Source organism: Lynx rufus, unplaced genomic scaffold (assembly GCF_022079265.1).
Source record: "Lynx rufus isolate CCGP_SWC_20201006 ecotype Redwood Valley unplaced genomic scaffold, mLynRuf1.p SCAF_16, whole genome shotgun sequence".
Lineage (NCBI taxonomy): Eukaryota > Metazoa > Chordata > Mammalia > Carnivora > Felidae > Lynx > Lynx rufus.
Genome location: NW_025814830.1, coordinates 16,436,052 through 16,456,600, shown reverse-complemented (window position 1 = coordinate 16,456,600; position 20,549 = coordinate 16,436,052). Strand labels below are relative to the sequence as shown.

At 46.4% G+C, this 20,549-nt stretch overlaps 2 protein-coding genes across 5 annotated transcripts in view; one reads left to right on the top strand and one right to left on the bottom strand.

Annotated features, from left to right (window-relative positions):
* Positions 1 to 3,935: 3,935 nt before the first annotated feature.
* PDCD5 (programmed cell death 5) lies at positions 3,936 to 10,300 on the top strand. The gene is made up of 6 exons (XM_047078321.1): positions 3,936 to 4,073; positions 4,921 to 4,958; positions 7,823 to 7,884; positions 8,702 to 8,793; positions 9,724 to 9,795; positions 10,114 to 10,300. The coding sequence occupies exons 1-6, from the start codon at positions 4,008 to 4,010 to the stop codon at positions 10,159 to 10,161; spliced, it is 378 nt and encodes a 125-aa protein (XP_046934277.1). The 5' UTR covers positions 3,936 to 4,007; the 3' UTR covers positions 10,162 to 10,300.
* A 2,367-nt stretch (positions 10,301 to 12,667) lies between these two features.
* ANKRD27 (ankyrin repeat domain 27) overlaps positions 12,668 to 20,549 on the bottom strand; it is a 51,753-nt gene continuing 43,871 nt past the window's right edge. For 3 of the 4 annotated variants that reach the window (XM_047078316.1, XM_047078319.1, XM_047078320.1), the window contains 7 exons: positions 20,304 to 20,501; positions 18,430 to 18,549; positions 18,168 to 18,329; positions 16,819 to 16,930; positions 15,550 to 15,628; positions 15,290 to 15,362; positions 12,668 to 14,020 (listed from right to left, as the gene is read on the bottom strand). In XM_047078316.1, the coding sequence (XP_046934272.1) occupies positions 13,784 to 14,020; positions 15,290 to 15,362; positions 15,550 to 15,628; positions 16,819 to 16,930; positions 18,168 to 18,329; positions 18,430 to 18,549; positions 20,304 to 20,501 (981 nt within the window). In that variant the 3' untranslated portion in view covers positions 12,668 to 13,783. The remainder of the gene's footprint in view (positions 14,021 to 15,289; positions 15,363 to 15,549; positions 15,629 to 16,818; positions 16,931 to 18,167; positions 18,330 to 18,429; positions 18,550 to 20,303; positions 20,502 to 20,549) is intronic. The other variant, XM_047078318.1, reaches the window with a different exon arrangement.

Here is a 20,549-nt window from a genome sequence, read left to right as displayed (position 1 = left end):
AGCGTCCGACTTCAGCCAGGTCACGATCTCGCGGTCCGGGAGTTCGAGCCCCGCGTCGGGCTCCGGGCTGACAGCTCAGAGCCTGGAGCCTGTTTCGGATTCTGTGTCTCCCTCTCTCTCTGCCCCTCCCCCGTTCATGCTCTGTCTCTCTCTGTCCCAAAAATAAATAAACGTTGAAAAAAAAAATTAAAAAAAAAAACAAAAACAAAAAGAGCCAGAGGCTCAACCGACTGAGTCACCCAGGCGCCCCAATGCTTACCCATTTGTATTCCTCTCTGTATATATTGGTGCTTAGAACAGGTGCTTGGCACATAGGAGGCACTCAGGCGCCTCTAAATAGAGAGCCTTTTAACTCATGTCCTGATTCTGCCTGTGCCGTAGTTATTAAAAGAATAAATCGGGCACCTGGGTAGCTCAGTCAGTTGAGTGTCAGACTCTTGATTTCTGCTCAAGTCATGATCCACCACCCCCACCCTGCCCGGGGTCATGGGATTGAGCCCCATGTTGGGCTCCACGTTCAGCATGGAGCCTGCTAAGGTTCTCTCTCTCTCCTTCTGCCCCCTCCTCCATTCACACATGCTCCCTCTCTCTCTCTCTCAAAAAGAAAAAAAAAAAAAAAGGAATAAATGAGGGCAATACTAGAAAGACACCTCAGAAGCCGAGCTAGAGACAAAAGTTTTTACCTTTGAGGATCTGAGACTGGGTTGTGTAGGAGTGGACCAAGAATAGTTGCCTGTCCCTATATACCACTGACATTTAAAAAAAAAAAAAAAAATATATATATATATATACACACACACACACACACACACACACAATTTGATCAAGGTTTAAAGAAACTATTATTACTTCAAAACAACAGAAAAATGTTTTAGGACACTGTGAACAAGAAAAAATAAGAACACTGAATACACTATATTTGGGATGCAACCAAAACTTCGCCCACAAACAAATTCATTCCTTTAACGTTTTTATTATTAAAAAACAATAAAAATAAACAATAGAGCACTGAAGGAACCAGAGAGAATATAACAATGAAAATATTAAAAAGAGGTAGAAATAAATATAAAAATAGAATGTAATCAATTACAAAAGAATACTGATAAATGTGATTTCTTTTAAAAAAATTTTTTTTTCAACGTTTATTTATTTTTGGGACAGAGAGAGACAGAGCATGAACAGGGGAGGGGCAGAGAGAGGGAGACACAGAATCGGAAACAGGCTCCAGGCTCTGAGCCATCAGCCCAGAGCCCGACGCGGGGCTCAAACTCACGGACCGCGAGATCGTGACCTGGCTGAAGTCGGACGCTTAACCGACTGCGCCACCCAGGTGCCCCTGTGATTTCTTTTTAAAAAAAATTTTTTTAAACATTTATTTATTTTTGAGACAGAGAGAGACACAGCATGAACAGGGGAGGGGCAGAGAGAGAGGGAGACACAGAATTGGAAGCAAGCTCCAGGCTCTGAGCCATCAGCCCAGAGCCTGACGCGGGGCTCGAACTCGCAGACCGCGAGATCGTGACCTGAGCTGAAGTCGGACGCTTAACCGACTGAGCCACCCAGGCGCCCCTGTAAATGTGATTTCTTTGTGGAAAAAAAAAGCAGCGAAATATTAAAATGGCTAGAAAATATAATCGAGAAAAATAATAATGTAAACAAACACATCAACAATCCCTAAAGGGATGGAACCACAGACACAGATGTGACAGCCATACATTTTTAAAATGTGAAGCCCTGAATGAATGGTTCTCTAGAAATTAAAATTATCTTGAGCAGAAACAGAAAACTTGAGCAGGCTGATGACCCTAGAAGAAAATGAAAAGCTGCCAAAACGATATATTTAAAAGAGGGGCCCGACTCAGATCTTTTTATGGAGAATCGTTTCACTTCTGCTCTCTAGTTGTCACATAACTACAGAAAGAAGTTATCGTAACTCTGTGATGTGTTTTTTCAAACTTTAAATATCTGATCCATGGGGAATGCATTTAGATTTAAGGAATGAGGTGAGAATCCCTATCAGTTGATTCTGGTTTCCTCATTTCCTCGTGGGTGAGGGCCACGTCCTCTCTAGCCTTGAGAAGTGAGTAGCTCACAGATGGTCCACAAAGGGTCTCCACTGTGACTCCCTCAAAACTCCAGACTACCATGTTTATAAACTATCCCTCTTACAACTTTTTCTTAAAGTTTATTTATTTATTTTGAGAGAGAGAGAGAGAGAAAGAGAGCACTAGGGGAGGGGCAGAGAGAGAGGGAGAGAGAATCCCAAGCAGGCTCTGCACTGTCAGCACAGAGTGGCTCGAACTCAAGAACCATGAGATCATGACCTGAGCCAAAATCAAGAGTCAGAAGCTTAACCAACAAAGCCACCCAGGTGCCCCAAATCTTTTTTTTTTAAGATTTTATATTTAAGTTATCTCTACACCCAATGTGGGGCTCAAACTCGCAATCCCCACACTCCACCGACTGGGACAGCCAGGCAGCCCTTTCCCCCCTTAAATCATGCTTGTTTACATATTAGAGAAGAGGATCATTAATGTTGAAATTCAAAATGTCTAATTCAAAAGACATAGATTCTCTGTACCTAAATTGAAATATTTATACGCTAATAATGTTTACTGCAGTATTATTCACAATATCCCAAAAGTGGAAACAACCCAAGTGTCCATTGACAGATGAGTGGATGAAAAAAATATGGTGTGTGTGTGTGTGTGTGTGTGTAAAATGGAATCTTTTTCAGCCCTAAGAAGTAAGGAAATTCTAACACACCACAGGCTACAAATGGATGAACCCTGAACACAGAATGCTAACTGAAGTGGAAAGACAAATACTGTAAGATTCCACTTACCTAAGGTAGTCAAAATCTTAAGATAGAAAGTAGAAATTGGGGAGTTGTTATTGAATAGGTATAGTTTCAGTTTTACTAGACGAAAGGAGTTCTAGAGATTAGGTGCACAACAATGTTAATGTATTTAACATTACTGAACCAAATAATGGTTAAAATGGTAAATATTATAGTTTGTCACAACTGAAAAAAACAGCACGTGGATAACCTGGGGGTTAGGGACTCAGCATTACACGGCCTCCCCCTCCACACACAACGCTTCTATTCTAAAGGCCACCCGCCAGGGAGTTCACCCAGCATATCTGCCCCCCGAAAGTTCTCCCACAGGCCCTCGTGTGCCTGTGGAGTGGGGGTGGGTGGGAGTGTCTATGGGGGGTAGGAGGGGGTGTCTGGGTGAGGTGGGGAGGTCTTTGGGGGCTGGGGTGGTGTCTATGCGGGCCAGGCTGGGGTAGGGTGAGGGGTAGTTGTCTAGAAGTTTACACCACGCCCCACACCCCAGCTCCAACCTCTGAGCAAAGGCCTGTCTGGGCCAAGTGGGCTGAGTCTCGTTGTCCAAGTTTGCTTTAACTTGGCTTCTTAATGGCCCAGTGGCAGGGACTCTGTCCCCAACTCCCCGACCCCCGACTCATTTTAAGTGTACAATTCAGGGTCTTTTTAGCAAATGCAAGAGTGGTGCGACCAATACTGCAATCCAGTTTTGGAACTTTCCCGCAGCCCACGTGGCTTTTCTGAGCCCCTGCGTTCTCAACTGTAAATGGAAATAATATGAGCCTAGCACGGATCGGCCACCAGCAGAGTTTACATACTATTATTATGCTTGTTGATGACTGCCGTTTTGTAGACTACTATCCTTTTCCTCTGGCAGTGCGGTCACAGCCCGCCGCGCTCGCGTGAGCAGCGCGTCCAGCGTGGGCGGGGAGGTGGGATTCGCGAAGACTTGCGTGGGGTTATGCCCAAACGCCGCGGGGCACCCTACCGCCTGCGATCGAGCAATCGGGCCTCTCCCGGCGCCCTGGCTGCGGCTGGCGGCGCGGCTCCGGGCTGGATTGGTGATGCCTGGGCGCTGCGGGCGCCTGCGCAGTGGGGAGGGTCGCCCTCGCGCCCGGGCGCCGCTGGAGAGTCCTCGGAGCTTGGCTGCGGCTGCTGGACTCAGAACCGCCGCACCATGGCGGAGGAGGAGCTGGAGGCGCTGAGGAAGCAGAGGCTGGCGGAGCTGCAGGCGAAGCACGGGGTGAGCGCCCCCGCCCGGCCCGTTCCTGGCGGGCACCGCCCTCGCCCGGGGTGGAGGGCGCGGCCCCAGGCGGAGGTTCAGGCACCGCGGCTGGAGCTCGCCCCGCGGGCCCAGGACCCCGTCGCTGGCCCCCGAGGCCGGCCTGGGCCCCTCTCCGGGCGCGTGGGCGCTGGGCCGCGGGGGCCGACCGCGTGCGGCCCCCGGGCGGGCAGGCGCTGGGCCTCGCCGGGCCGGCGTCTCTCCAGGACAAAGTGCTCAGCTCCTCGGTTCTCTCCGTCCCCTTAGCTTTCTGGCCGAATTGTTTCCTAAAATTAGGGTGTTCCGACCCAAGTAGTCGACATTGTTTGAGGGTCTGCTGTGTGCGAGGTGCTGCGGGTACAGTGGGGAACATCCTCTCTGGCGGAGTTGCGGGTCCCGGGGAGGAGCCACGCGCCCAACACTAATCCCGTAGATCAAGTGCTCAAGTTAAAGACTGCCAAGGGACCACCGTGATAGGGCTGGAGCGGGAAGGTCCCCAAGGAAGCTCCCTTTGAATCCGCGTCCCCAATACCGAAGCAAATATTATTATGACCTCTTAAACTCCGGTTTCGTAGGACAGGGACTCCCCTCCCTCATGGTTGTTTGTATTTAAAACATTCTACTAGATTGTGATTTTAGAAGCTTGTCAAAACATTGTAGTAAGTGGAAACTATCCTATTGATTTCTGTGAGGCCCAGCTTTTAGTTATTTGGTGATAATTTGATTCTTACCACTGCTGGAGACTATTAGGTATCAGAAACAAGTAGTTCCTACTTTCTTCTTAAGTGAAATTGACTAAAAGATACAATTTTTACCCCCCCCCCCCCAGGATCCTGGCGATGCAGCACAACAGGAAGCAAAGCACAGGTATGGGCTGGAATTCTGAACTTTTTGAAGGATGGTTCAAAATGGTAAAAAACCACCAAATGGTTTTTAAATTTTAGTTATTATATATATATATATATATTTTTTTTTTTTTTTTTTAAGTAATCACTATACCCATGGTGGGGCTCACACTCAAAACCTGAGATCTAGAGTTGCATGCCCTGGGGCGCCTGGGTGGCTCAGTCTCTGAGCATCTGACTTGACTCCGGGGTTCTGTCAGCAGGAGCGCGCTTCAGATCTTCTGTTGCCCTCTCTCTGCCCCTTCCCCATTTGTGCTCCCGTTCTCTTTCTCAAAAATAAACGTTTAAAAGAAAAAAAGTCACATGCTCTTCCAGCTGAGCCAGCCCAGGCACCCCTAGTTTAGTTATTTAATAGATGTGTCCATCTTAAAGTTTTTTCTGGCATAGAGATTTTCCCATAAATAATCAGGGTATTTTCGTTATTAATTTGCTAATTAAAGAAAGGTGTATGGAACTCCGCATACTTCCCTTGTAATTGCTGGTTGATGTTGCTTCTCTGCTAAACTGTGATTACCTTAAAAATGAGCCTAATAATAGGGCTACCTCATGGGGATGTTGTAAGGATTACCTAGGTACAGTGCTTCACATTTAGTAAATTTCTCTGCACATTAACTGTTAAACTCCTCTTATTTTATCCCAGCACGTGGTTGGGCACCTCACACATAGCAGATTTAGTGAATGAACACCCAGTTACCTCACCATGCTACCTTTTTTTCCTGACGGTGATTTAAACACACACACACACACACACACACACACACACACACAAAATTTACCATAATAAATATTTTTAAGTGTGCAGCTCATTCGTGTTTACTGTAGTGTTATTATTATGCAACAGATCTCTAGAAGCTTTTCATCTTGCAAGATGGAAACTCCGTACCTGTTGAACAGCATTTTCCCCTCTCCCCATCATGCTGCCATTTAACTCATTCATTCATTCAGCGAGTAGTTATTGAGCACCAGGTCCGAATCAGGCACTGTGCTGGGTCTAGAGAAATCGGCAAGGCAGAAAAGGTTCCGTCCCTCTGGGGCTTATTAGTGGGAGAAGAATGGTGCTGAGAAGAAAATAAAACTACGACGTGAATTTCATTGATTGTAAGACATGTATTTTTTCACATTTAACAGAGATTAGATCTGTCTCATAATGGATCACTCTTGTCCTGGATTCTTCCAGAGAGGATTTATTTTTGCTTCTGCCATAACTTGGGTACATTTCTAACCTGAGACCTTTTAAAATTAAATTCTGTGCCTGAGGGGCATCTGGGTGGCTCAGTCAGTTGACCGTCTGACTCTTGATTTTTCTCAGGTCATGATCTCGTGGTTTGAGGGTTCGAGCCCCTTGTCATGCTCCGCACTAGCAGTGTGGAGCCTGCTTGGGATTCTCTCTTTCTGCCCCTCCCCGTCCCTCCCCTACTCTCTTGCTCTCTCTCTCAAAATAAATAAATAAACTGGGGCGCCTGGGTGGCGCAGTCGGTTAAGCGTCCGACTTCAGCCAGGTCACGATCTCGCGGTCCGTGAGTTCGAGCCCCGCGTCAGGCTCTGGGCTGATGGCTCGGAGCCTGGAGCCTGTTTCCGATTCTGTGTCTCCCTCTCTCTCTGCCCCTCCCCCGTTCATGCTCTGTCTCTCTCTGTCCCAAAAATAAATAAAAACGTTGAAAAAGAAAAAAATAAATAAATAAATAAATAAACTTAAAAAAAATTCTGTGCTTGAGATTTCACTCACCCCCAAGCAGTGTAAATTCAGACAGAAAACCTGTAAGACTAAAGCTTGAAGTTCAGACTCTGACAGGAACTTTTTTCTTCCTTCACTCGGGACCAAGGCTGATGGCATGCATCCTTTCTGTCCCTTTCTGCATGGCGGGTTTATTTTTTGTTTACCTTGTACTGTGGGTGTTACTTTTTGATACCCAGCTTTGAGTAGGGATCTCTTATTAGACTCGCCCATTTTGTTCTTAGAGGTACATAAACTATGGCGCATCTTACAATTGATGGCATTCTTTGATTCAGTGAAATCTAGTCACAGTAAATAACAGGGTTGAAATACTCAGGGGCAATAAGGAAATGGCCTGTGGAGGTGGGCTGTGCACCACCGTGTGCTTAGCCACCTCAGCTGGGGGTGGCCCGTAGGCACAGCCAGCCCCAGCTCCCCTTCTGATTCAGTCGGAGGATCTGCTTTTGTCTGTGTTGTGTAGTAAGTTCCCTAAAGGATTTCATTTGGGAAAAACATTTTTTTTTGCTGCTTAAATAAAAGTTCGAAACCACTGTCCTGAGAACTAGTTCCCACTTGAATCGGTAGAAAGATGCAAGGATGGTTGCAAGGTTATAATTTCACTCCCCTCCCCACTCAAAAAGTGGAACTGAGAGTCTTGAACCATGGGGGTCTGGTTCCAGCTTGGCCAGGTTTACCTGTGTCCCCATAACATAGCCTTCCTAGGTCTCAGCTTCATCTCTAAGAAAAATCACAGATTAATCATTTGGTCCTTTAATTGCCTGGAATCTTAACTACCAATTTCTAGAACCTCTCACACACTGGGTACTTTATGTATGTTGGTAATAGTGGCGGAACTAAAACTCCACCCTGAATGATGAAAATCTAAAGTTTTACCTTTAAACCTGGTAGGTTAGTACCCACATAAAATAAAGCTAACTTTTGAGGGCGGGCCTGGACTCCTACTTGAGTATGGGAACTGCTGCCCGCGCGGCGCCTGCCATAGCGCAGTCTGTGTGCGCGGCAGGCTTCCATCTTGGGAAACACGGGAGTTGTGTGTTCAGTAGGAATGCTGACAGCATGGTTCTAATTGTGCTGATCTGTTTGTGTCGTAGGGAAGCAGAAATGAGAAACAGTATCTTAGCCCAAGTCCTGGATCAGTCAGCCCGGGCCCGCCGTAAGCATCTTTAGTTTCCTCTAACTTATTTCCATAAAATGGACCTGAGCTACTGGAATAGGGCAAGGGATCTAGGATATCGTTGCTGTCTCTGGATTAAATATTTGTTTAACATAAAAACGTGATGCAGATAAAGTTGTAAGAAATGTGAAGTTAATAAACCTAAAGAAATGTAATTAAACCGTTGCTAAAAATACCAGCTCAGTTCTCGCTTATCAAAGAGATGATCTCCAAGTGCATTTTAGGTCAAATTTATAGGAAACCACTCTTTAATCGAGTCAATCACAAAATGTTGCTGGTAGTTTATGTGGGTGATGGGGATTTGAGAGGTTTATTGTCTCTGTTTTAGTGTATGTTCATAATTTTTCACATAAATTCCAAAACATATAGGAAAAACCAATAAGCCAATCCAAATGAGCTAGTATCTTTTGTATTGTAACTTGAAGCCCGGCTTAGAAGAGGCAGGTTTCTTAGATGGATCAACAATTATATATGTGTGGTCATACAGAGATTGCTTTCCATTTAAGTGGAAATCATTAAAAAATAATAATAATAAAAACAAAAGACCTCAGGCTTAGAATCTGAGGACCCAAGTTGAATCTTGGCTCTCCCACTACCTCTGTGTGGTGTTGACTGAGATTGACATGGCTGCACTTGAGTTTCCTCATTTTTAAGACGGGCTGTTGTACAATCTGCCCTACCTGCCTACTTTGCTAGTCTCAAAACACAGGTCTGTGAAGTGCTTTGGAAATGTTGGTGAATAGTTTTAAGTTCTCTAAGTGTGCATTTAGTTTTGACTCCTTCTTTTTCTTTTTAGTAAGTAACTTAGCACTTGTAAAGCCTGAAAAAACTAAAGCAGTAGAGAATTACCTCATACAGATGGCAAGATACGGGCAACTAAGTGGGAAGGTAAGCTTGGACTGTCTTGAGGCCATTTTACCTGTTGTTATTGACTTTATCAAAACATATCTTCAAAAAGTCAGTTTCATCTTCTGGTTCAGAAGTTCTTGTTGACTATTTCAGTGAAGCAATTTATAAAGGAGAGAATACTTGTGTCTACCATAAATCCTAAAAGATAACTAATTGCCTTTCCTAAAATCCTCTGCTGCTTTCCTTTATGACGCTGCTATGGAACCTTGATGTGTGTGTGTGACCCAGGGACTATTAGGGTCAGCATCTAATTGCTTCTACACTGGCAACAGGTTTGTCAATGATACCAAATAAAATACTACCCATGTACGTAGAAGTTAAGCGTGTTTTGCAAAGGAGGAGGTGCTGAAATTCCTGGTTATTATGTGCGTGGCTGTGATGCCCTGATGAGCTCTGGTGAGCCTGACCTTCCTTCAAGATCCTTCCTTCAAGATGAGCCCCACCTGCACTGGAAGCTGGCTGTTGCCTCCATAGCCTGCGGGGATCAGGCCTGTGCTTGAACCCCTTACACTAAGAGCATGTGCGGAAGAGACAATGACTGTTCATCTATTTTGAGTGACTTCTCTCCTTCATTTAAGCTCTTCAAGAGCAGAAGCTGTGTGTCTCCAACACAGGTGTAGGTGGTTGTCATTGTCTGTTAGTGGTGCTAAAGGTGTTCTTAAGTACTCTTAATGTGGAATTTTCCTGAGAGAGCTAATCGATGGATACCTTCCCCTCTCCTCAAATGAGGCTAGCAGAGCAAAATTGATTTGGAACTTAAACCAGTAGTTAGAACCTCCTGTCTTGCCTCTCCTTCCTTGCCTCTTGACCTCTGCCCCCGTGCCCCCAGAAAGATGAAAACCATTCAATCTGCTGAGGTATAAACTCTTTGTTTAAAAAAAGTACTGTTTTTCTTTCTGGTTATCCTAGGTATCAGAACAAGGTTTAATAGAAATCCTTGAAAAAGTAAGCCAACAAACAGAAAAGAAAACCACAGTTAAAGTAAGTTTCCCCAAATGCGCATGGCAAAAGAAAAAGATTTTAATGATAAGTGTTAAATATCCTGTATTTATCTACTGTATCAAAACATGTTTCAGCCCATAAACATTTTCCATTTGTAACAGGTGAAAATTTGGGGAGAAAGGCTGCACTTGTTGAGGGGTCTAATTATTAAAGCTCTTCTGTTCCCCCCCCAATCGATACAAAACCCTAAGTTGTTTCAAAGGTCTAATGTCTTGTAGTAGTAGACCTTGTTCTTGTCAGAAAGTCTGAGTTCTGCTTTATTAAACCTGTTATGACACTCCTTTACTTTCCCCCCAGTTCAACAGAAGAAAAGTCATGGACTCTGATGAAGAGGATGATTATTGAGTTGAAGATGTTTAGAGACTGGAACTTAATGGAACAGTTCTAGGACAGATAACACTTGGTGGAAGTAAAGATCTGATTGTTTACTTTGTTTATTGTCTATATGCCTTTTAAAAAAATAAACTTGTTATGCAAAATAAAACAATTTGGGCAAAGTTTTTTTTGTACCATAGCCGAATGAACAGATCTGCGTTTGGAATTTTTTCTTTCATACCAGAAGTTTATAAACGTGTAGCAGCATGAATATATTCTTTGTAACTGTGACATTAGTGTTAGGAAAATGGCCTTTGCAGAAATAGACGCTGGCTTACTCTTCAGTAAGAAGGAAATAGCATCCAGTAACATGGTAGTTAAAACCCATGGATTGAGAGGAATCAACTTTTAATGTTTAACATCTAATATTTCCAAAATCTAGGTTCTGAAACCAGGTACACTATTTTTCTTCCTGAACATAATCTGTATGTTTAAGGTAAGGAAATTCCTTGCTTTGGTTTCATTTATAACCTACTTTTCAAAGGCACTGAGACTATATTATCTTAACAAATATTACCCCAATCCAAGACAGTGGTACTTGCATTGCAGAAGATTACCAAAATAACTAGGAGACACTGATAGTAATACAGGAACGATAACCAACATGTTGGAAACAAAGTAAATGCCTTCTAACTTTAGCAGTTAAACATTTTGGTAGAATTGTTGGAGTTCTTCACCAATAAAATTGCAGGTAATTTAAAGCACATGTCATCTATTGTGCTTTCCTCCCACTAGATTTTGAAACCTTTACTCATAAATTTACTTCTCGGGGCGCCTGGGTGGCGCAGTCGGTTAAGCGTCCGACTTCAGCCAGGTCACGATCTCGCGGTCCGTGAGTTCGAGCGTCAGGCTCTGGGCTGATGGCTCAGAGCCTGGAGCCTGTTTCCAATTCTGTGTCTCCCTCTCTCTCTGCCCCTCCCCCATTCATGCTCTGTCTCTCTCTGTCCCAAAAATAAATAAACGTTAAAAAAAAAAAATTAATAAATTTACTTCTCAAGTGAGCTCTTTGGTGTAACTTTTTAGAGGCCTCAGCCCAGGAGTAAGTTCATAACATTTAATATGAAGGGAATAGGATTGGTGACAGGAAAGTAACAGGAAAAATGGTTTAGAATCCCAGTCTCTCTAATGAGCATACTGCTGATCTACATCTAAACTGTGTATTTGAGATGTTACTCATTTGGGGACTTGAAATTTGGAACTGTGGCCAAGAAAGTCCGTGTTGGAGCATCTAGCATTCCTGAATAAACAAACTAATGAGTAGAACTTTTAACATCAAAATTTTTTAAAAGGAACAGAATTAGAGTCAAATATAAGTTTTGCTCAGGGATTTTGGGGGGGTAAAAAAAGCACATCCCAGTTATAGGTAAACTTTGCTTTAGGTCTTATTTACATAAAAGTGCTGGAAGGAGACTAGATGATTCTCTGCAAGTTTTGTTACATGCTTCCTCCTACAGAATAACCACTGTCCTGACGGCATCTATCCTGTCCTCCAAGGACACTTGAGGATGGAAAGTGGTTCTGTACACAAGGATAAAAGTTCTGCAAAGCAGCCTAGGAAATGGGGCGTGGTTATTCTAAGCTTTCTAATTTAATTGACAATACTTTGAATTCAAAGCATTCTCACACAGTATAGAAATTTGGGCATTACCAATTTCTGAGTGGTCAAATGAAGTTTTAAGTGGGAAAGAATTGGAGAAAAACAAGTTTTAAAAAATAATTGAGGTAGTCACTTCAGACAGCTCACCCTGCTAATCGCAGAGTAGCTCAGGAAGAAGCTTCTCCCCTAAAATCGACCATCTCATTCAAGGTACTTACATCTCCAGAAGACACACCGCACTGGAAACTGCCAGTTCAGATGACAGCACCAAGCAGGCCGTGACCCCAGATCTGATAGTGCCAGCAAATCACCCTTCTTTCTCTGAACCTATTTCAACATTTGACAGTTCTACCAGTCGGGGCGACAGTTAGAATTAAATAGTTTTCAAAATTCTACCATACCACCCAAAAAATGAGGGGATATCAAATGCGTGTATTTGCAGCTTGGCTGACAGACTGCACAGCACACGATTTCTTAATTAGGAGGGCAGCACACCGCGACTTAGGTCAATGAGGTCGTTTTGTTTAATACTGTGGAAAAGGAGGAAAAATAAACCTGAATAAAGAAATTTGCAAAGCAACAGTGCTTATTTCCTGTTTGGGCTAAAAAGCTATATTGCATTCAGTTCTGTTCTGGTTTTTTAAAAAATTAAAACCTTTTCCTGGGCATTGCACCTGCTAGCCTCAGTCAGTCCTAGGGAGGCGAATGGGTGAGGGTCTGCTCTGAATGATCCGGTTTACATATTTCAGTGAGAAGTGTGTATCCATCCAATGGGGGAAGATCTTTCCATACACAAAGCACACGTTTATAGCGGAGAGGAAGAGAAACACATCTCTCCAGAGCAAAATACCAACTAAAGAAGTGTACCATGACACGCTCAAGAATCATAGAGTTTACTGTTTTCTTTCCCATCATTTGGCACAGATCCAAGGCACATTAGAAAATTAGAAATCATAAATTACTTTGTAGAAAAATAATCAGTCCCTCCCTTCTATACATACACAAGTATTTCCAAGAACATGCACAAAACCATGTCCCTATTACAAAGTTATTTGAAAATGTACTCAGGACAAACCCATGTTTGCAGCTGTAGGCCAATTAGTAACATAAAAAAATAAGTATAATCTATAGAAATTTATAAAAAGGAATAAATGGCAATAAATTCTAACCGAAAGTAACTCTGACCTGGTTTGTGCTGTAAGTTTTGAATCTGAATCAAAAGACTAAGGAAAGATGTGCCAAATCTCTCTAGCTCAGGAACCATCCGGCAGGTGTGACATCCAAGGGAGGTTTTTAACGGGAGGGGAGGTTTCGAGAGACACTGATACGGGTGCGTATGTGCGGTGATCAAACACCTGTACTTACTTTGTTGGAAGAAAAATTACACCCAACCTTCCCCACACACATAGTGCAGAACAGGTCATAAATGTCCTTTTCACTAAACGCCACACTGACACGGGGACATCTTTGGGCTCGAGTGCTGCTTTGCAAAGGAATATTTTCCAGGCCCTCTTTTCTCCAGGCCAGCGCGTCCCGTCCGCCCGGCCTCCACGGTGCCCTGGAGCCCACGCTGCTTCTCCGCAGCCTATCCCAGAGGGCAGGGTTCTTTAGCCGGTGGTTTGCTAATCTGTACACACGGCAGAGGTTAGCACCTTGCGGTGGGAGGACGGAACCCGGTGATGAAAGCCATCTCTGCAGCCAGGTGGCCTGCTGCTTCAGAAGAAGCCCACACCCGGTCTCGGGGATCGGGACACCACTGGAAACTGTGTGTATTCCCTTTCCAAAGTGCATTCGTGAGCTCCGAAGAGGAGAGAGATGGTGGTGGTTTGCTTCGTTGCATTCTTTCCCTCGGCCACAGAAAAGCTTTCAGCAACTTTCTGCTTTACTCTCAAACCAAACGCAAAGTACAGGTCAGTTCTCAGCTGGTTTCCTGCTCGGCACCTTCTTGTTGAGGACTCACCTCCTGGCAGCCGACTTAACAACCGCTTACCGCTGTTAAGACTGGGAAGTAATAGTAGCCTCTCGGGGAGCAGCTGGGTCTCCGGCGGTCCCGGGGCTCTTGGCTGCGACCGTGTCCTCGACGGTGTGTCTGCGCAGCATCCGCCGGCTCGCAGGAACGCTTTGTTTCAGCCCGGGCCTCTCGGGCTGACTGCTGCTTCCTCTGCCCGCAGTCTCAGGTCCACCCTGGTCTGGCGGGTTGTTCTGCTCCCGTGTAACCTTTTGCCTCCCTGGCTGAAGAAACGGTACAATTCAAGCAGTTCGTTCACACTGCGTGTAAAACAAGAACCACACAAGAACGGCGTCCTTGGGTGCTTCTGTGTGTCACCCGACGTGCTCGCTACTCTCTGGGCATAACTTCAGCTCTGACATCCCTGTGGGACAGCATGGGTGCCACTGATACTCTCTGTGTGTCAGACGCAACGTCAGGGCTCTACCTGATCTCACAACTAATCTTTATAACAAGTACGCCCTGATGGCTACACCGTGCACGGCTGAGGCACAGGGTCAGCAAGTGGAAGCAACCTGCCTAAGTCCCCGTCGCTCACAGGGGAAGAGCTGGCACCCGACTGAATTCAAGCAACTTTCAGTTTGTGGGTTTCCCACACAGCGGCGGGACGGTCCGGTCCGTCAGCAAGTCACGGAAGATTGCGTCGGAGGCTGAAATCAGCCAGGTTGACAAAAATCACTTCAGTTCTCTAAAGCAAAGACTTAGCGCCTGCGCAGACGTGCTTCGACAAGCCTGTGCCACCGCACGTGCTGGCAAGTGTACCCATCCGCAGTCATACTGCCAGGAGCAGGCAGGAAAGTCAGGCTTCTGGGAAGAGGCACCATTGCACCACCGCACCCAAAGCAGCCTCCCTTTTGTAACTGAATGAGTGAACAGGCTGTCGGAAGGCGGCCACACGCGGATCTGTCCACGTGAGCAGCTTCCGACCGTATTCGGAGAAGGCTTTTGTTGAACCCATCCGGACACAAACTTGGTTTCTTCCTGACATCGGTGATTCACACGCTAGTGAATCCTAGATGGCATAACCCGAGCTATCTCAGTGAGCACACGCGCCACAAGCTGCAGGGGCTCTCCGCGCCCACCCCTGTTCCCACTGTCCCCTCGCTCTCCTTTCTCAGTAAACGAAGTCTGTGCCCTTGGCTGTGCCGCTAACGAACTCATCTTAGTTGTTACTGACTCTTGAAAAGAAGGGGATCGTGACATGAGAAACGTGTTCACCACGGGTTCGTTTTGGAAAAGCCAGGCTTTAAGAATACGATGAGGGGCGCCTGGGTGGCTCAGTCGGTTAAGTGTCCGACTCTTGGTCTCGGCTCAGGTCATGATCTCACAGTTTGTGGGATCGAGCCCCCTGTCGGGCTCTGCACTGATGGTGTGGAGCCTGCTTTAGATTCTCCCTCTCCCCCTCTCTCTGCGCCTCCCCTGCTAGCTCTCTCTCAAAAATAATTAAAAACAAAAAAAGAAATATGATGATAAGCCAGCGTTTCATGACTCACCTCATGCAAACAGTCTTCAGTAAAATTAGGGACACTTCTCTCCCTCGCCATCATCTCCCTTGAAGTCCTTCCCCTGAAACCCAAACCAAAGTGACATCAGTGTCTGGGACAGTGGTGTCGAACACTCTGGTTGGCCACAAGGTGGCAGCATTTGACGAGCGCAGACTTTTCTGTAACCCATCAAAGGGGCACATACCTGGCTTTGGTTGTAAGTAAAAGTCGGGTCACAGCCCAGAAATCAACGCAAATTTTATACTCACTTAAACTGACCACCTGAGTGGACAAAGTAAAACTGTCTTGTAAAAGGTTCATCTGGTAGATCATACATTTTTGAGTTCCCTGTAGATAAAAGAGGATAAACATTTGAGAACTTCTGAAGTAGTTTTAAGGATTTTTAAAGTTGTAGCACAGATGCAACCTTTCAATTTTCTTAGTTTAACAAAATTGAGAAAATTACACACTGCATTTGCTTAAAGAGACATATTAGTAGCTATCTGTTTATTACCGGTAAGCCCCCACGGAAAAGAAGAAAGATGCATCCTTATTAACATACAGGACACTTTGTGAGACAGACTCAGGATTATCCAGACATGGAAATGGGTTTACTCACATTATTACACTACAAACTATACTGTAATTTTAAACAAGAATAGAGGGGCGCCTAGCTGGCTCAGTTAGTACAGCGAGCCCTTGATCTCAGGGCTGTGACTTTGAGCCCCATGTCGGGTACAGAAATTACTTTAAAAACAATAAAATCTGAGGCACGTGGGTGGCTCAGTCAGTTGAGCATCCGACTTCGTCTCAGGTCATGATTTCACAGCTTGTGGGTTTAAGTCCCACGTCAGGCTCTGTGCTGACAGCTCAGAGCCTGGAGCCTGCTTTGGATTCTGTGTCTCCCTCTCTCCCTGCCCCCCCCCCACTCATGCTCTGTCTCTGTCTCTCTGTCTCTCTCAAAAATAAACATTAAAAAAAAAATAAAATAAAATCTTTAAAAAAATAAAAGTAAAGAGTAGAACATGGGACCTACCTAGACCATAACAACTGTAAAAAAAAATTACTTCAGCCCCACCCATGATTGGCAACTATTGTTCTAATTACCAATAAATTCTGTATACGTGCAAATTAAAAACAAACAAACAAAAAACCTTTAAAGTTAGCAGGAAACACAGCCCCAGAGGTCCAGGAAACGCTTTAAAAAAGGCCTGGATTGGGGACAGGCGGCAGGAAAGAATCTCCCAGCGGCTGCTCCTCCCCTCCAGCTGGCGGAGGGGAGGCCCAAGCCTTCAAGGTGAGGCTGAGAGAGGCCACCTCACTTCCGGAGGAAGCATCATCCCAATCAGCCAGAAAATCAGTAGCAAAACAAGCCGACGAGTTAGGCTGTATCGTCCATTTCTTTGGTGCCCATATCCCTGCCCCAGTCACCAGTATGATGACATTCTACATTTAAAATTAAACGAACACCAGCAACTACTCATGGATTCCCAAAGAGGCCCATGCTGAGAATTACAGAGAGAATGTTAAGTTCTCACATTTTTTCCGGATCTTAACAGTAACGTACTCCTTGTGGTCCGTCTCGCCAGCATCGCCTGACGTGGCCACACAGCTCGGTACCACCTGAAGTAATTCCATTATTTTTGAATTCTACAATTTGAAAGGGAAAAGGTCACAGGAACAGTTTTCATTCTTAGCAGGTTCGTGCTCGTTTTTGATGTAGCTGTCCATATTGGTGCGGCCGGACAGAGAAGCAAGGAGCAGCCACAGACGGGACTGTGATGCCACAGAGCCTCGTGCTTCTGGGCAGCCCAGCGCTCGGAGCCCGGCTCCTCCTCTCCCAGGTACTGCTGCTCCGTGCGCTGGGTTGCCCATCACGGGCTCTGTTATTGCACAGTTATCATGAGGTCATGGACGGCCCAGCACATAGTGACTACGAGATAAAAAACACTCATCCTTGTCATCGTCGGAGAAAGTGCTAACTGAAGGTTTAAAATATGATTCCAGGGGTGCCTGGGTGGCTCAGTTGGCTGAGTGGCCAAATTTTGATTTTGGCTCAGGTCATGATCCCAGGGTTGTGGGACTGAACCCCACATCAGACTCCGCACTGGGTGTGGAGCCTATTGGGGAGGCTCTCTCTCCCTCTGCCTCCCTCTCCCGCTTGCTCACTCTCGCTCTCTCTCTAAAATAAAAATAAATAATAAATAATGAATAAAATAAAATGTTTCAATTCTGTTAAGAAATGCCACTGAAAATTAATACGATAAGCCCATGAGTACGTTGGGTTTATAGTGACTTTTATGCGACACCAGATTCATTTAACAGCCTACTGGCTGTCTACCCAGAGTCAAAAATGAAAAGCTTCAACAGGAAAACAGGAATAGACAGCTTGCTTCTCCTAGGAGAGGAGAGGAAGCCTTTTCCTCGCCACTGCCCCGTGCCAACACCCACGGCACTGGAAGGAGGGGTGAACTGGTCCCCACAGTTCCCCTCGCACCACTCAAAGAGTCTTAGAACCGCCAATTGACCAAACTTTCTCCATGGTGCCGTGAAGACCACTGCAGGCAGGGTGAGCCCCCAACTTCCCTGTGAGCACGTGATGGCTTGTCCCCGGGCCACCCCAGGGCACCGACACCCGCAGTTGCTGGGGGAGCACCTCTACTCAGCCCATGGAAAGCGAGCCCTGAAGGACTGACTCCCAGCTCCCCAAGCAGGACCGGACGGACACCTGACCAGGGGACCGAGGACCGGACATCTGACCACACTGGCCATCTTCTGGCACAGCCACCCAGCCCAGCACGGCGATTCCAAGGTCAGCTATAGCTATTTCAGGTGCCGTGTAACCACAGGGGATCCAGAGGGAGCTGCGAGGGGGCCCCCCGCTCACCTGTTCAGCACAGTCTAGAGCTGTGCACTGCCTCTTGTTCAAGACCTGAACCGATGCCCCGTGAAGGAGAAGCAGCTCCACCACGAAGACGTGTTTTTCGATCACAGCCTCGTGCAGCGCCGTGTTGCCCTTGTTGTTACAGACGTTAATGGAGGCCCCGTGCTGGAAGGAGAGACGGTGCGATCGAAAGGAAGGGCAGACCACAGTGACGCAGACTCCAGGCGACGCGAAGCCCGCCCCGGGACCGGGATCGGCAGCTCACCTGTAACAGCAGTGCCGCAACTTCGTGGTGGCCGTTGGAACAGGCGTAAATGAGCGGTGTGTTTCCACTTATGTCCTTTTTATTGGGTTTTGCGTTAGAATCCAAGAGATACTTCACCACCTAGCCCAGAGAAGGCAAATTTTTCAACCGTAATTAAATTTGTGGAGAGAGATCCTGTAACTTGATATCCTTTGGACTTTTCTCTAAGTGTATTTAGAAGGCTCTTCCCACACGTGTCTGACTCTTGGGAGGGGACAGACCAACGGAAGTGGGGTCTCCTCTGCCCGGCAATGTGCTAGGCGCGATTTTTCCCACTTCATGGTTAGACCCACCCTATGGAGGGCTGAATTATTACCCCAGTCTTAAGAGATTAGGAAACTGATGTTTGGAGTGCTATGCTAGGTGCTACGAGAGACATGGAAGGCCTGAGGTGGTTCCTGTCTTTTATTCTTTATTTTTACGCTTTTTTTTTTTTTAAGTAGGCTCCACGCCCAACATGGAGCTTGAACTCACAACCCCGGGATCAAGAGTCGGAAGTGCCACTGACTGAGCCAGGCGGGCACCCCTATTTATTTTTTGTTATCTTTTTAAGTAAGCTCTATACCCAATATGGGGCTTGAACTCACAGCCCTGAATGAGCCAGCCAGGTGCCCCTGATTCCTGGCCTTTAAAAGCTTACAGGGGCGCCTGGGTGGCTCAGTCAGTTAAGCGCCTGACGCAGGATCGGGTCGTGATCTCACGGTTCATGGGTTCAAGCCCCGCGTCAGGCTCTGTGCTGACAGCGCAGAGCCTGGAGCCTGCTTTGGGTTCTGTGTGTCCCTCTCTCTCTGCCTTTCCCCTGCTCGTGCTCTGTCTCTGTCTCCGTCTCTCTCAAAAATAATGATTGAAAAAATAATAATTAAAAAAATACAAGCTTATTTTATTTAAGTGGAGCTAGGGTCCCGGGGTGGCTCAGTTGGGTGAGTGATCTCACAGTCCATGAGATTGAGCCCCACAACAGGCCCTGTGCTGACAGTGTGGAGCCTGCTTGGGATTCTCTCCCTCTCTCTGCCCCTTCCCCGCTTGCGTACTCTCTCTCTCTCTCAAAATAAATAAATGAACTTTTTTTAAAATATTAAAAAATGAAAATCTTAGAGTAGAGCTCACAGGGAGACTTTTTTTTTGTTTTTAAATAGATAATTCTAGGGGCGTCTGGGTGGCGCAGTCGGTTGGGCGTCCGACTTCAGCCAGGTCACGATCTCGCGGTCCGTGAGTTCGAGCCCCGCGTCAGGCTCTGGGCTGATGGCTCGGAGCCTGGAGCCTGTTTCCGATTCTGTGTCTCCCTCTCTCTCTGCCCCTCCCCCATTCATGCTCTGTCTCTCTCTGTCCCAAAAATAAATTAAAAAAAAAAAGTTGGAAAAAAAAATTTAAATAGATAATTCTCAAAAAGAAATACAGGACTTTGAAAAAGTCAAGCATTTCACAATGGTCTCCTGCACCTCCTCCATAGGGCCATTCTCTATAAAGTACTAAGCTGCTGACACAGACCACGGGCTGTGGGGGTGAAAGGTGCTAATCGCAGGCAGAGCCCTCAATGACCCACACCCACACACCAGAGCCAGCTCCCGGTGGGGTCGGAATCAGAACACGGGCCTCCGTGCCACTGGGATGTGAATGCCAGCGGTGTGGCGGGGAGGAGGGACGGGGGAAGGGGGAGGGTCCTCACCCAGAAGCACCAGAGCTCTGTGTTCTGTTGCTGAGCCATCCTGCCATGTGCCTCCCAGGATCCCAGAGCAGGGAGGAAGGAAACGTGTCTGTCCTCCGGGCCGGCCCCCAAACCTGCCCCCTGCAGCACTCCCGCCAGGCAGCCTGTGCCCCGGAGCCAGAACCCGTACCTGAAAGTGGCCCTTCTGGCAGGCCAGGTGGAGCGGGACGGCTTGGTTCACATTTCTGGCACCTGCGTTGGCACCACGCTTCAACAGCAGGGGGACGAGGTCCGCCCGACCGTGCAGGGCAGCCACGTGCAGTGGGGAGAAGCCGTCCTGGTTGGTCACATTCACACCGAGCCCACTGGCCGGGATCTTTGCCAGCTTCTAGTAAAAGCGGAGGATGGAGTCAGAGATGTCATCAGTATTTAAGAA